The 13,839-nt window shown below is 49.1% G+C and overlaps 1 protein-coding gene across 1 annotated transcript; it reads right to left on the bottom strand.

Moving 5' to 3' along the window:
- Positions 1 to 86: 86 nt before the first annotated feature.
- fer1l4 (fer-1 like family member 4) lies at positions 87 to 13,765 on the bottom strand. Its single transcript, XM_029150274.3, has 49 exons — positions 13,049 to 13,765; positions 12,624 to 12,679; positions 11,765 to 11,853; positions 11,583 to 11,682; positions 11,381 to 11,475; positions 11,257 to 11,301; positions 10,886 to 11,056; positions 10,741 to 10,801; positions 10,445 to 10,576; positions 10,302 to 10,364; positions 10,129 to 10,213; positions 9,894 to 10,062; positions 9,601 to 9,781; positions 9,061 to 9,247; positions 8,860 to 8,939; positions 8,660 to 8,782; positions 8,507 to 8,573; positions 8,262 to 8,365; positions 8,031 to 8,139; positions 7,658 to 7,886; positions 7,451 to 7,583; positions 7,280 to 7,380; positions 7,104 to 7,191; positions 6,913 to 7,029; positions 6,662 to 6,814; positions 6,379 to 6,574; positions 6,151 to 6,275; positions 5,827 to 5,961; positions 5,445 to 5,618; positions 5,232 to 5,342; positions 4,989 to 5,150; positions 4,710 to 4,884; positions 4,418 to 4,533; positions 4,179 to 4,295; positions 4,046 to 4,085; positions 3,844 to 3,941; positions 3,533 to 3,667; positions 3,335 to 3,454; positions 3,067 to 3,194; positions 2,811 to 2,981; positions 2,582 to 2,736; positions 2,332 to 2,513; positions 2,175 to 2,260; positions 1,998 to 2,096; positions 1,787 to 1,904; positions 1,346 to 1,469; positions 948 to 1,255; positions 752 to 852; positions 87 to 577 (listed from the first exon to the last, which is right to left on the bottom strand). The coding sequence occupies exons 1-49, from the start codon at positions 13,125 to 13,127 to the stop codon at positions 397 to 399; spliced, it is 6,174 nt and encodes a 2,057-aa protein (XP_029006107.1). The 5' UTR covers positions 13,128 to 13,765; the 3' UTR covers positions 87 to 396.
- Between the last annotated feature and the right edge of the window lie 74 nt (positions 13,766 to 13,839).

A 13,839-nucleotide genomic window follows, 5' to 3' on the forward strand; every position in this document is an offset into this window, starting at 1 on the left:
TGGACTTTGTCATGCGTCCCTAAACAGCTTCACCCAACTGACCCGAAAAGCACAGTGTCATATGTAACGTGTCATCATTAAACTTGATCTTTAATAGTGAGTCATTACAGCAGCAACACTTTATTGCAGGTCTCTGATATTTATTAAACCTTTTGTATGTGTTGATTAAAATAGCAACGAATGGAAAATAGAATTGAAAAATTAACTAAAAAAGGTTCATTTTAAAAGTTAAAATTTATGAATCTGCTTATTTATATAAAACTATTTAACAGTAAATTATTTTTAACAATAGCGTAGGAAAAATATACTGTCTAATATATGTTATAAGTCTACAATAAAAAGGTGTAAACATAGTTTCAGTCTATTGTGAGTTATTGGTCAGAACCCTAACACTCATCATCCATTGACGATGAGGGCAGAAATTTGTTGCGGCATCGTGTAGAGGATGAGGACGAGGAAGAGCGTGAGGATGGCGAGGATGACCAGAGTGATGATGTACTTTTTGTAATTTTTCCAGATGAGGAAGATGAAGGTCTTCATGGGGTTGACGAACCAGGTAAAGCTTGTTGTGGGACGACTGGAGGGAACACAAAAAAATGATCAGAATTCATATAATTCACAGCTGATTTTCAAACTTTTTTTTTCAAACTATTTTTTCTTAAATTCCATAGTTTCAATTCCAATTCCAAATAGTCAGCATCTCTGTCCCTATAGTAAAACAGCAAAGACATGCATTATGTGTTTGTTATACTTTGGTTTGTCCAGGGGTTCTGGCTCCTTGCGGGCCCGGCCCACGGGGTTGGCCTCCGCCTGCTCCAACTCCACCAGCTGGAGCTCGGCCTCCACCTTCCCCTGAAAACACACACACATTATTTAGATAGGTAATTCTACGCATATATACATATATATATTAATAGTTTTAGTACTGTAGAGTTTTGGGTTGCTACCATTAGCATGAATGTATTTCCGCTGCTGTCGGTGTACTGGATGTCCTCCAGTTTCATCTTGCTTCTATTGTCCTTGCTCTTCTTCTTCTTCTTCTTCTTCCCCTTTTTCCTGGCCTCCTCCTTTTCCTTCTCCTCCCGCTCAAAGTCCTGGGCCGTCTTCTGGCGGACCAGCGGCCACCAGCCCTTCATCTTTTTGGCGCGAAATATGGAGAATCGAGGTCCGGCGCGGTCCTTCGCCATTTCAACCGTACACTTACTGGAGGACTTGGCCGCGCGAACCATGTCGCTGAGACGCAGCTCGATGGAGCCTGAGGGGGAGAAGGAAAGGACCCGTTAACAAGACTCTCTGGATCAAATTCTGTATCTTTCAACAATGACTGAGTCTGACTCTGTCGCACCCAGGAAGTCGTTGGCACCGATGCGGTCGTAGTCCCAGACCTGCAGCGTCAGAACAGCCGGCTGCCGAAACTCTGACTTCTCCAGAGAGAAAATGGACTCCTTCTTCTGATACACCACCTCTTTCTACAGGAGAGGAAGAGCTTTCATCACAGACACCAGGAAGATGGTGCCAGAGGAGAGTATAGGAGCTACTACCTTCTAAAGGAATCAAGATATTTATTGAATTCACTATAAATAAATAAACAAATAAATATTAACATTTGTCCTTGGAAAGACCAGGAATTGAAGGAACCGGGAAGTCAAAGCACCAACCCAGGATTTTGGGTGTTTGACCTCTGATCTACGCTAAACATTCCTCATGTAGAGGTTCAAACATCAAAACTAAATGCAGGTCAATTGATCAGTACGATCAGCAGGAGTCAGTGTGGGGGTGTTTTTACCTCAGTAGGGAGGTAGTCGAAGCGGAAAATAAATCTCCAGTTGAAGTTTCCTTCTCCAGTCAGAGAGTTGAAGTGGACGTCGGTCTCCTGTTTGTCTCCCTCCAGTCCCTTGATCCAGCTGCACAACACAACAGAAGCATGAACAAAGCAGGAGACATGGGTGAGAGTGCGACCTATCAACCATTGAATGAACAGAATCTACTCAACTAACCCTTTCACATAGATGTCGGACGACGGGATGCCTGTGAACGGGTTGACGTCGCCTAGAAACACATCATCCGTGTTCCAGACGATCACACGCAGCTCGTATCTGTCGCCGTGGGGAATAAACAGAGTCACATCGATACGCAAAGGATTTCTAACCTGCTGCACTCGTTTGTGGACCTACTGTTCCGGTGAGCGAGGCTTTATGTTCACAGGGGGCGGAGGCGGGACGTCGGTGGGAAACATGTCCACCCACATGTAAAGGTAACCCTGCAGCACAAACAGGGACATTAGTAAAGCCACTACATGAACCTGCTGACTGATGCTGGGACTGTCTGTACCTGTGGTAGACCCGGTTTGTCCGGGTTCCACAGGGACCGGATCTCCACGTGTTCTGAGACCAGAGGAAGGGCCCCAGGCAGGAACTCCTTCATCTCCTGCCAGCGCTGCAGCACGTTGAGCGCCGCGTGTTCCTCCATCTCGTCCTCCTCCTCAGGAGTTCGCTGGTTCTTTTTCAGCAGACCTGTGGAAAGCACCAGCTTTAGCGGCGGTGAGGAGCAGCAGGAACAGGTCCGCGTGTGCCGGTCCCACCTTCTGGCACGGCCTCCGGAGGGATCTTGAAGATCCGGTTGAGCACCTTGACCTCAGACGTTCTGTACTCTGGGGACGAGATGCCGTTCTTCCTGCAGAGCTCTGCTAAGATGGCGGACGGCTTCTTCGCATCGCGCCACTTGTTGTAGCCGTCACTGGGGAGTGAGATGGATACGTTAAGTTGTTAAGAAGAAGTGCCTCCAACACAGCCACAGCCCACGATACTGACGTGTCGTATTGAAGAGCCAAACCACAGGAGGCTCTGTGACGACTGTAGAAGCGGTTCTCCAGGTCGACTCGCGTATCGCCGATGACATCATCGACTCCCACAAGATCGTGGTCCATGACCGTGATGACCAGTTCTGTCTCCAGCGGGAAAGACACTGTCAGTTCAAACACCCTGCAAGACACGGAGAGTGAGACGCAGAGACTCAGTCCACCGGGTCGTCAGAAACGAAAGACAGGGAGTGAGGACGTGGACTGACTCTCCAAACGTAGGGTTGAGCTGTTTGGGGATGTATCGGTCTTTGGTGTCTAGACTCTGCTGTCCAACGCGGACAACCAGGTACGGATCTGCTTTACCGTTTGGATCTGTGGGGGCCAGGCTGGAGGCCTGCAGGACACCAACAGACACAGTCAACTGGGTCCAGGCCAAAATGAATCCACCGTTTCTCCGTCGGCTACCCAACGACAAAGGCTCTGTTTAAACTCTCAACCGCATCTTCACAGTTTAAGGACGATGCAGACAGGCACCTTGACGATGTAGACTCGGACCAAGACTTTGATGGGTGAGTTTTTAGGGATTCCATTTGTGATCTGGCACGTGGGATCTTCTTCATCTCCTGAATCGATGGGATAAACTAGAAAGGAGCCCTGAAGAAAGAAATTTCGGCATAATGAACAGAAATGAACAGACAGACGAACAGACGCACAGCTTTCCATCTACGGTACCTTGTACTTTCCCATCAGCCTCTCCTCCTCATCCTCCTCCTCGTCATCAGGGCTGGATCTGCCCTTGTACAGAGGAAAGATGTGGAGCCAGTCCTGGAACTGACTGAACTCTGACTCCAGATCCCCCGTATACAGCTGAAAACACAAGCAACTGTTCAGTCTGATCAGGTTTATCTGGGGAAGCTGGTGGATTTGACCCTTCAGGTCAGAGTTGAGTCTGGGTCCCATTAAATGTCTCGCCTGGTGTGTTTCTATTGCTCCTGATGTGGTCTGAACTGACTAAAAGTCTACCAATCACAGTGGCCTCACACCTTCAGCGTTGCGATCTTCTTGCGTTTCGGCGGCTCCATCTCCACCACCAACTCCTCCTCCTCCTCCTCGATGTTCGCCATAGTGAGATTGGCACCATCTGAGCAAAACAAGGAAACTAATGTCACCACCAGCAAATCCTGCTGACGCTGCATTTTCCAGGACCCTCTTATCTACTGATGCCGTGTCGGAGTGACAGTGTACCTGTCTCTGCTTGCTCCTCCATTTCCTCCTCCTCAGCAGCCTGCAGACAGTCAACACCTCGGTCACACGTTTAGGACCCTCAAATAGAATAGTATAGTGGCATCGCTATGACAGCGGGCAAATCACGTCTCACCTGTTTCTCCAGCTCCTCCAGTGAAGCGTAGTATTTGGACCACCAGTCCAACTCCTCCTTCTCCGGAAGCTCCTCCTCCAGCTCCTCCTTCTTTGGCTTAAGCTTGTTCAGAGGAGCCTAAAAATGATTAAAATGTAAAAATGATTAGTTATAAGTGGTTGAAACTTTTAACTCATAACTAACTAACTAATATTAATACTAATACTAATATTTTTAGGAGAGGTGAGAAATCTACACACATTAACCAGCTTCAAGGGGTTGATGGATTGAATCTTGGACTGTTTGACTGGCAGGCCGCTCAGTCCCATGCCGCTTACTGACATCAGAGCGTTGACGTTCACAGATTTACGCTTCACTGAAGAAACAGACAGGGGAACGGTGTCAGAGAAAAAACAGATTTGAACTTTCCAAAAGGCAGATTCAGTCTCAGATACAGTCAATTCATGTGCCAAAGGAAGCCTGACTGCTGGAAGGTGCTCAGTGAATGGAAGTACCACACACTACATCCACCATGTCTCCGAAAGCTCTTACCTTTCAGTTTAGGCGCGTCCTCGTCTTCCTCCTGCTCCGCTCCCTGGTCTCGTGAGGTGTAATCCATTAGGCTCTGGACCGTGTGAGACCCAACCAGAGCGAGGCGCCCGAACGCTCGCTGCTCCACCACGAACAGCGTCAGGGGCGGGTGGAGGTAGGCCTGCTCCGGCAGCTCCTGAGTACAGCACACGCAGAAAGAAGGAGACGACCTCCAGATGAGCGAACGCCGGCCGACTGGTTCTGTTCTGCCGACATCTGCAACCACCAAGACAAACCCACCACGTCGATGTAGCGGGCCACTTCTTTGAAGTTGGCGTGAGCCTTGTAGCTCTCGATCTCTTCAGACTCCAGCTGTCGTCCGGCACACTCCACCTTCACCTTGGGCCGCTCCACCTCAAACAGCTGGACCCGCTTCAGGTCCCGCAGACCCCAGAACAGGACCTGAGCAACGTTCACACACAGAAGTGTAGGTTATCATACACTGGCCCAAAGTCTTCTGTGTCAGCGGAGAGACTGTGCGACCTCTATCCTGAAGGTCTTGAGAACAGGACGGACTCCCTCTGGAATGATGAAGGTCGTCTGCTCTTCCTCATGCATCAGCTCCTGAGGTTCCACACTCAAGGGAAGACGCGGCTGCAGGGATCAGGAATGTCCAAGTTCACTTCATGGGTATGAGCTATTTTATCCATCACATCACAGCAGGCATTGACTGATGAATTAACTGGCAGGTGTCACCTCTCCAAACCTGGAGTAGTCCAGTTCAATGAGCTCGAAGGCGGCCAGCAGCTCCCCAGCAGGGGCCCTGCCCATGCTGATGTCAAAGAAGCGCAGCTGGGGCTTCTGGTAGAACTGCTCCACGGGTTTAATCTCTGGTTCAGCAAACGCTCGACCTAGAGGCTTCGGACTGCCCTGCACACACACACATGCACGCACGCACGCACACACACACACACGCAAGCACACACACACACGCAAGCACACACGCACGCACGCGCGCACACACACACACACACGCGCATGCACGCATGCACACACACACACCACACACACCATTAAGGAGATCCCCTACTGAATCACTACTGAAGGTGGAAGAGAAGAAGAAAAGCATGAGCGTTACCACTGAGTCATAGTCGAAGATATTGATGATGATGAGAGGCGGATCCCGTTGGAGCTCCTCTCTGGATCCCTCCAACAGGACGGTGTCGAAGAGGAGACACTGACACCAGGCTGGAGACAGCGTGTCAGGCACCACCTAGACAAACACACACACACACACACACACACACACACACACACACACACACACACACACACACACACACACACACACACACACACACACACACACACACACACACACACACACACACGACGCATGACTTAAATTCACTTTAATGGTCATCATTTGTAATCAATGTACCAAACAGGAACGTGTAATCACCTTGGTGACCTGACACTGTGTGGAGAAGATGACCTTGGCAAAGGGATCTGACAGGCCGTCGTCATCGGCAGCCAACAGGCCACGCCCCTGGTACAGGTGACATCGTAGCTGGAAGTATCTGCTGTCTGCAGAGGTCAGAGAAGCTCATCTCAATCCTCATCTGACGCCTAAAGCTTCACGGTTGTCGTGTCAATTAAAATGAGTGCTGTGTGTTTACTCAGGACTCACCCTGGCAGGACAGACTGACAGGAAGCTTCATCCTCCCGGCGGGGACCAGCCTCCTTTGCTCTTCCTCCTCCTCCTCATAGACCGGCATGAAGTCCTCCGGTAAGCAGTTAATGGCTTCTTTGCTGTACTTGCCCAGACCGAGCCACAGGTAGACCTCCAGCTTTACAAAGATCTCACTTGCTGAACCTCCAGGAGACTAAATGGACAGACAGAGCGACAAGGACATGATGGTAGAGATCAAACTTAATGAGCTGAGTCTTCAGACAGTGAACGGCTTGTGGACCTTCATGTAGAGGGTGGTAAGGCGGCCACAGTCGCGACCCCTCTGCTCTTCTACCAGTGAGAAAAAGATGGAGTATGCGGGGATCCTGACATATGCCAGTCGCTTGCTTCCACTCAGTAACCATAGAAACACATCTGGGATGGTAGTCTGGGGCTGGAGAGGGTGCCATGAGGGGACAACGTGTCAGACATCCGCCACACTCACATTCTACAAGCTTCAATGCCTTTGTGGTGACCTCCATGACCTCTGACCTCCTTCGCCAGCAGGCGGAGCTTCTTCAGGATCTTCCTGCCGTCCGCCAGTCTCTGCTTGGACGTGCGCCTGGTGAACCTCCGCCTGGCCCTCACCGCCTGTCTGGCCACCATGATCTGGAGACACCACACATGAGGTCAGACATGAGGAGGGGCGTCGGGCAGTGGGAGACGGGTGAGCTCACACTCACCAGATGCTTCTTGATGTAGTTTTTCCTGCATTTGTCCAGGGTGTTGGGCCGAGACTGAGACCGTCTGTCCGAGAAAGCACTGAACTGTCTGCACAGAGACCACCAATAAGAGGGAGTGAACGGAATTATGCCAAAAAACGTTGTATCTTTTACATTTTGAGAAGGAGGACACTGACTTGCAGGAGGCCACCAGCTCCAGCAGCACCTCCACAAAACGCTCCTTTGCATTACTCCTCGGCCTCCTCAAGAGACGCTCCACCTCATCGAGACCAAGCTCCTGAGGGACATAGCAGAGGATCAGTGCACGTATGTAAATAATGCAGACGAGCACAATTACAGATGCTCACCAGCCTGTCGGCCATCTTGTTCAGCCAGTTCGCCTGACAGAGACGGAAGCTGTGGTCTTCGAACTGGCTCCAGACGTACAGACACGGTTTGTGCTTCACGGACGGCGCCTGCAGGTGAACACACTGGTACGACCTGAGGGCAGACAGAGCCGGAGAGATGACGTCGTGTCCCCATCAGCTGGTACGTTTCAACACACAGCAGTGCACCTGTCATATTCAGTGGGCCGGGGCCTCATAGCTGCAGACACAGATCTGTTCTCGGGTTCAGGATTGAGCACGTCCTCTCTGTCCAGCTCATCCTCCGACTCCAGCAAACCCTGCAGCTCCTCAGTCAGATCTTCCCTGCTCCTCCTCAGCTCGTCCCTGCTTCTCCTAAGCTCCTCTTTGGTCTGGCTCTTCTTGGGTCTCCCAATATGCACTGCCTTCCCATAATTCCCTTCCATGAGGAAACAAAATGGAACTGATGATTAAGCTCCAGATTCCCCATCTCTAACCCAAACGTGACATCACTTACACCTTCAGAGTTGTTACATTAAAGCAGGACCAGCTACAGGGTGTCTAAGCCATAAAATGCGTGTACCTATAGAGAGTTCGAAGGTCACTGGTCTGATTCCAACGGACGGGTCCATCATAGTAACTTCAAACAAAGACGCAAACAGCAGAAACTCATCCCTCTCTCCCAGGAAGCCCTGAAGATATGTGCAAACATACATTCGATTCAGTTAATTTTAAAAAAAGGTTATGGTGGACACAAGAAAATCAATTTTAAAAAGCATTTAAAATGAATAAAATGGCTCTAAACGTCACTGACGTCTGGGAGTGGATGGACCTCCTCCACCTCCACTGTCACAGCCTCCGGGACTTCAGCTCCGGCATCACCTGAATCATCATCGGCTCTGCTGCCACCATGCGACGCTTCGACGACAAATGACAAAATGATTTTATTAAGTACAAAGACATGAGGACAGATTTGGAACAGGAGGAGAAGGCTGCATCCCAGATTACGTCATGCTTCTGGTAGGAGGCTAATGAATCAGTCAGGTTTCTCAGTCTCACCTTCCTTATCCTTCGGCTTGCTGCTCTTCTTCCTCTTCAGTCCCAGCTTGCCCAATGCTCCTTTCATCTGTGGAGGAAACAAAGGATGACACACTATGTGAAAGAGCTGCTGATGAATGACCACACTCCCCAGACTGGAAGACTACCTCATACCTTCCCCAAGGCGGCGGAGCCTGCCTCTCCAGCAACAGCAGAGGAAGAATACACCTCCACAGAGAGGCCGAGGAGGACGCGCCCACGATAAAATATCCCTTCACCCAGACCTTGATTCAAAGCCTGGAAGAGGTTACTGGTTAACTGTTTCATCGTGGCTCAGTCCAGAGAAGACTATCCCGCATGCTGCTTTGAATTACCTGGTGGACATCTCCAAGGGTGGAGTTCTGGGGCGACCCGTACAGGTTGATCCAGCCAGGGCCAAATGTTGGGTTAAAGCCTGCAGCAGAAAACAGATGATTTCTGCTGGAGTCACAGAGAGATCTGACCACAACATGCAGTTATCATTAAATGATAACTGCATGTTGTTTCACTGAGCATATTAGAACTGCCTGTTGTACCGTTCCTGGTGGGGTCCGAAATCTGCTGCAGGTCCAGGAAGTGCGTGGCCAGAGCAATGTCTCCCATTTTAGCATCGTCCAGAACCTGGACTCTGATCCGTTGAGCCAGAGGAGGAAACTGCTCGATGAAGGAGATTTCCTCGTTCCAGACGGGACAGTTGGTGGCGCTGGCGACTGACGTCTCCCCCTGCACGGGCGCGCACACACACACACACACACACACGCACAAATGCACGCACACATGCACGCACACATGCACGCACACACACAGACACACACACGCACACACACGCACGCACAAATGCACGCACACATGCACGCACACATGCACGCACACACACACACGCACACACACATACACACACACAAATGCACGCACACATGCACGCACACATGCACGCACACACACGCACACACACATACACACACACACGCACACACACACACGCACTGCTATCAGAAAACCCTACAAAAGGTTTGACTTCACCAGCGTTTAAAGCTGAGTTGCTATTTAACAATGTTAATCTTAATGTCATGTACCTGTTGACCAGCGAAGGTCACTTGAACATAGGGGTCAATGAAGATCGTCCGGTCAGTGACCTTTGACATCTTGGCCATTAGTCCTGAGTCCATGGTGGGCAGACCCTCTGCCCTGTAAATTCGTACACGGAAGCGAGCCCATGGCCGCTCAGGGGCCATTCCACGAGGAAGCAGCAGGTTCCTGCCACAGTAAAACAGAACTCAGCTCAAATCATGAACTATGATCCTTTATGATTTAGCCCATTTTTTTCTGTGCAGTGGCTTTTTCCTAATAACTTCACAGTATGGCTGACTTTTCAATGTCGTCACTGGCTCCCGCCGAGGAGCTGGCGGCCAGACTGGGCATGCTCAGAGCGTCTCCCTTCATCATCACACTGAGGCTGGCCTTGACGTAACCTTTGATCCCTGACCTGGTGTCCGCCGGGTCGGTGAGCGGGGCCCACTTCTGGTAGAAGCGGTGGTCTAGAGAAACCCACGGTAAGTACCGGAGTGTGAATGTGGCCGCTGCGGCGTGAGCGGTGCTGGTACCTGGCTGGTTGTACACAGTGGAGATGTCAATCTTAAAGCTCCCAATGTGGGTCATCAGGAAGGCCAGCGTCCGCCTGTGCACCACCTGAGAGCAAGCGACATCGCAGGTGTACCCGGGTCTGTCACCATGGTAACAGCAGTGGAAATACAGGGGAAATGACAGCAGAACTGACCTTTATCTCTATAACTTTATCATACAGGATCTGTGGAGCTTCCTGGAACTCAAACTGGAAGTTCTGAAAGATGAGAGCAGACAATGAGCACTATTGACTCCTGCTGTAACGCACTGGCTTCCACTGAGTCCACTCCCCTGTACCTCGTTGTAGTAGGGACAGTTGGTGGATTTCTGAGTCGCCGTGTGTTTCTTCTGGTCGCCAACTCTGATGAAAACCGCGGGGTTAATGTTTACGCCTACCAGCTTCTGAGCCTCCAGGATGTTCACAATCACCTGCACACACGCACAACTCAAATCACTAAATGTGCCTGTTTGAGTTTGGGGCATGTAGATGCAAAATGGGAGAAAATACCATTTCCACCTCCCATTGGTGGAAAAGGACAGTTGAGACGGGTGTCCTGTTCTACTTCCTACTCACGTCACTCAGACAAACTCACCTGGAAACTCTGGACTTTTGGCATCCCTGCAACAGCACTTCTGAAGACGGGCCTGCAGCGACTGCACACACACAAATGTTAAAATAGTCGATTTGTTGATTTTGCTGCTCCCTCATGTTATTCAGTCAGTCACAGCTAAACAGACCTCAGCAGAGAAGTTTGGATGATGTTTAAAGTCTCCATATCCATCATGTCATCGTCGAAATCATCATCATCGTCGTCGTCGTCTTCATCGCCGTCCCCTGTCCGGACAAGGCTCCGCCCCAGACGCCGAGCTTCTCGATCCATCTGATTCGGGCGAGAGATAGTCGGCTGGCTGATAGAGGAGAGAGAGTCCGTCATGAATAAGATGAATAAGACTAATACGTGCTTGCTTTCTTCAAGAATTTAAAGTGCTGATCTGAAAATCTGCAGCTTCATCTGAATGAAAGACAATGTCTCGGGATCAGAGCAGTCCTTGATTTTGGAAGTCGGGTCATGACTGGGTGTAGACATGAGAGTGGAGGAAACTCTCACCTTTCTGGGTCATCGAATCCTGTGTTCCTGATGACCAGAGCTGATCTGAGGATGAAGAAGGAAGAAAACTGAATAAAATGAGATAGTGGCCATTTAGACTGGCTGAAGCTGGGTGTGATCGTACTCATTGTCTTCTTCAGCCCTCAGGAAGTCGAGTCCCTCCCAACTCCCCGCTGTTCCCTCCACAGGGTGGTACTGAATATCCAACTCTACGTAGATCTGTACAGAGAGAGGAGGAAGTGACACCAGCAACATCAGTGACCTGTGTCTGTGTGTGTGTGTGTGTGTGTGTGTGTGTGTGTGTGTGTGTGTGTGTGTGTACTTACATCAGTGAGGCTGTTGTTGGCATCAGTGAGCGTCTCCCGTAGCGACAGCCTCCCCGTAGTAACAACATGCTGCAGACTGACCACTAACCTCCCGAGGAGTCTGGACACACACATGCTCATTTAATGACTGACACAACTGACAGGTCTGTATGTTTGCGTTGTTCTGTGGTCACAGTTGTTACCTGTTGGAGAAAACTTTACTGCAGTTGTAAACGCTGACGGACAAAACCTCATCTTTGATGACTTTACCATAGTGAGGCCAGCGGAAATGCTGCACACACAAACACACACACACACATTCAAGTTAAAGTGCTTTACGTTTGCTGTAAGTTACAAGCATAGCTACAGTAACAGCCAGTCCAGTTAACTGAACCGTCCTCATGTTTTGACCACCAGAATAATTGATAACAAATAAACAATTAAATATTTCTGCCTTCACAAGGTTTGGTCACTGTGTGAGGGTTAGACACACACACGCACTCTGGTCACACCTGAAGAACAAACAGTCTGACTCAGTCTCTGCACAGAGGACACTGTAACTACATTATTAATGACTGTTTCTATGGCGACACCTCCACTCAGAGTTATGACTGTTATTGAGAAGTAAAAATACCTATGAATATAATTCATGTTCCTCAGGTCACCGGTGACCCGGTGACGGGTCGAGCAGCTCTGAGGACGCTGACCAGCTGAGATTTCACATTACACGACCTGCAGCGCACTGCTGTCAGACTGAAACTATTTTAATGGAAGCGGTACCACTCCTACAGAACACACACAACCAGCCGCTCCTTCAATGCACACACACACACACACACACACACCAACAGTTGACGTGATTCTGCTCCATTAAATTAATTAAACTGTGGTGACGCGAGAGTCGTCAGATGTTGCTGAACATCACATGTTCTTCAGGTAAAAGTTGCCTTTTTCCATTATTCACCTCAAATCATTTACAGTTTAACCAGAGCGGACCCTAGTGGACACAGGAGGAAGTGCAGGTGTCTGTTCAGACTGACTCAAAACATCAGTTTTACTCACCTCGTTGAAAATGGCCAAGTTCTCACACTGCAAAACTCGGGTTTTGTGCGTGAAACCTGAAGGATACACACCGGGATTACAAACTTAACACTATGACACTATGGTTAACACATGCATCATCTGATTATAACATTATAATAGTATTTAAAATTTTTCATTGAAACTGTGAATTTGAGCGGCAAAATCTATTTAATGTAAATGTTACACTTTGTTGCTATGACATCAGCACTTTCAATTTATTAGTACTGAACCTTTACTTAAGTAAAGGGTTTATTTTCCCCTTAGAGCTTTGTGTGACTTGATTGACACAAGGTTCAGAGCTCTTATCTAAAACATCACTGTGGGTCTGAATGAGGAAAAAGCCAAACCAAAATCACACAAAGATACGAGAGCTGAGCCGGACAGGCTCAGCGTGAGTTACTGACCTCTGAAGTTGAGTTCCACCTTCCTGTCGGATCGTCCCGGCAGGTTGGAGATTCTCCTCAGAGTCACAGTGATGGACATGATGTTCTATCAGCTGAAACACATCCGCTCTCCTGTCCTCCTACATCGTGTGTGGCGCCGGTGGTTAAACGTTGTGTGCGTTTTCTGTCTTAGAGGTTAGATCTACAGTGTATGTGTGTGTGTGTGTCTATTTGTCCTCAGTGTGTGTAACTGTGCATGCAGCCTAGTTAAACGTGTGTGTCTGTTAAGGGCAGGTCCTTTAATGTTTGAGAAAGCAAACAGTGTTGCTCAACAAGTTTCCTCCTCACAAAATACACATGCGCAGTGTTAATTAAATACATTTTTTGTGTAATACTGTAGTTTTCCAATCTATATTTCTTTGTGTAAAGTTTATGTAAAGAGCAGGATCATGTCCTACTATGTGAAGTGGTTCCTCACCGGCCTAAACTGGAAGTGATGTTCGTCTGTTGGATCTGCGTCTGAGCGTCAGAGCCACTTTCTTCAGACCTGGGCTGTACTGAGGATGTGCCTCAGGAAACCTCCTCCAGGGAGCAGAGGTCACGGTGATTATTCACGCCCATCATTAACCCAGCTGAATGGGCTTCTGCACAGATGTTCCTGCTACGAGCTCAGCACACGGCCGTTCAGTTCCTCCACAGAGTCTGTGCTTGGTGTTTGTCATTTCAGTTTCAGGTCAGGTCAGATTGTTTTAGCAAATGTTGCTTTTAAATTGCTCTTTTTTGAAGCTTAAGCAGAATGAAAGAACAAAATT

This window comes from Betta splendens, chromosome 5, assembly GCF_900634795.4.
Source record: "Betta splendens chromosome 5, fBetSpl5.4, whole genome shotgun sequence".
NCBI classification, from domain to species: domain Eukaryota; kingdom Metazoa; phylum Chordata; class Actinopteri; order Anabantiformes; family Osphronemidae; genus Betta; species Betta splendens.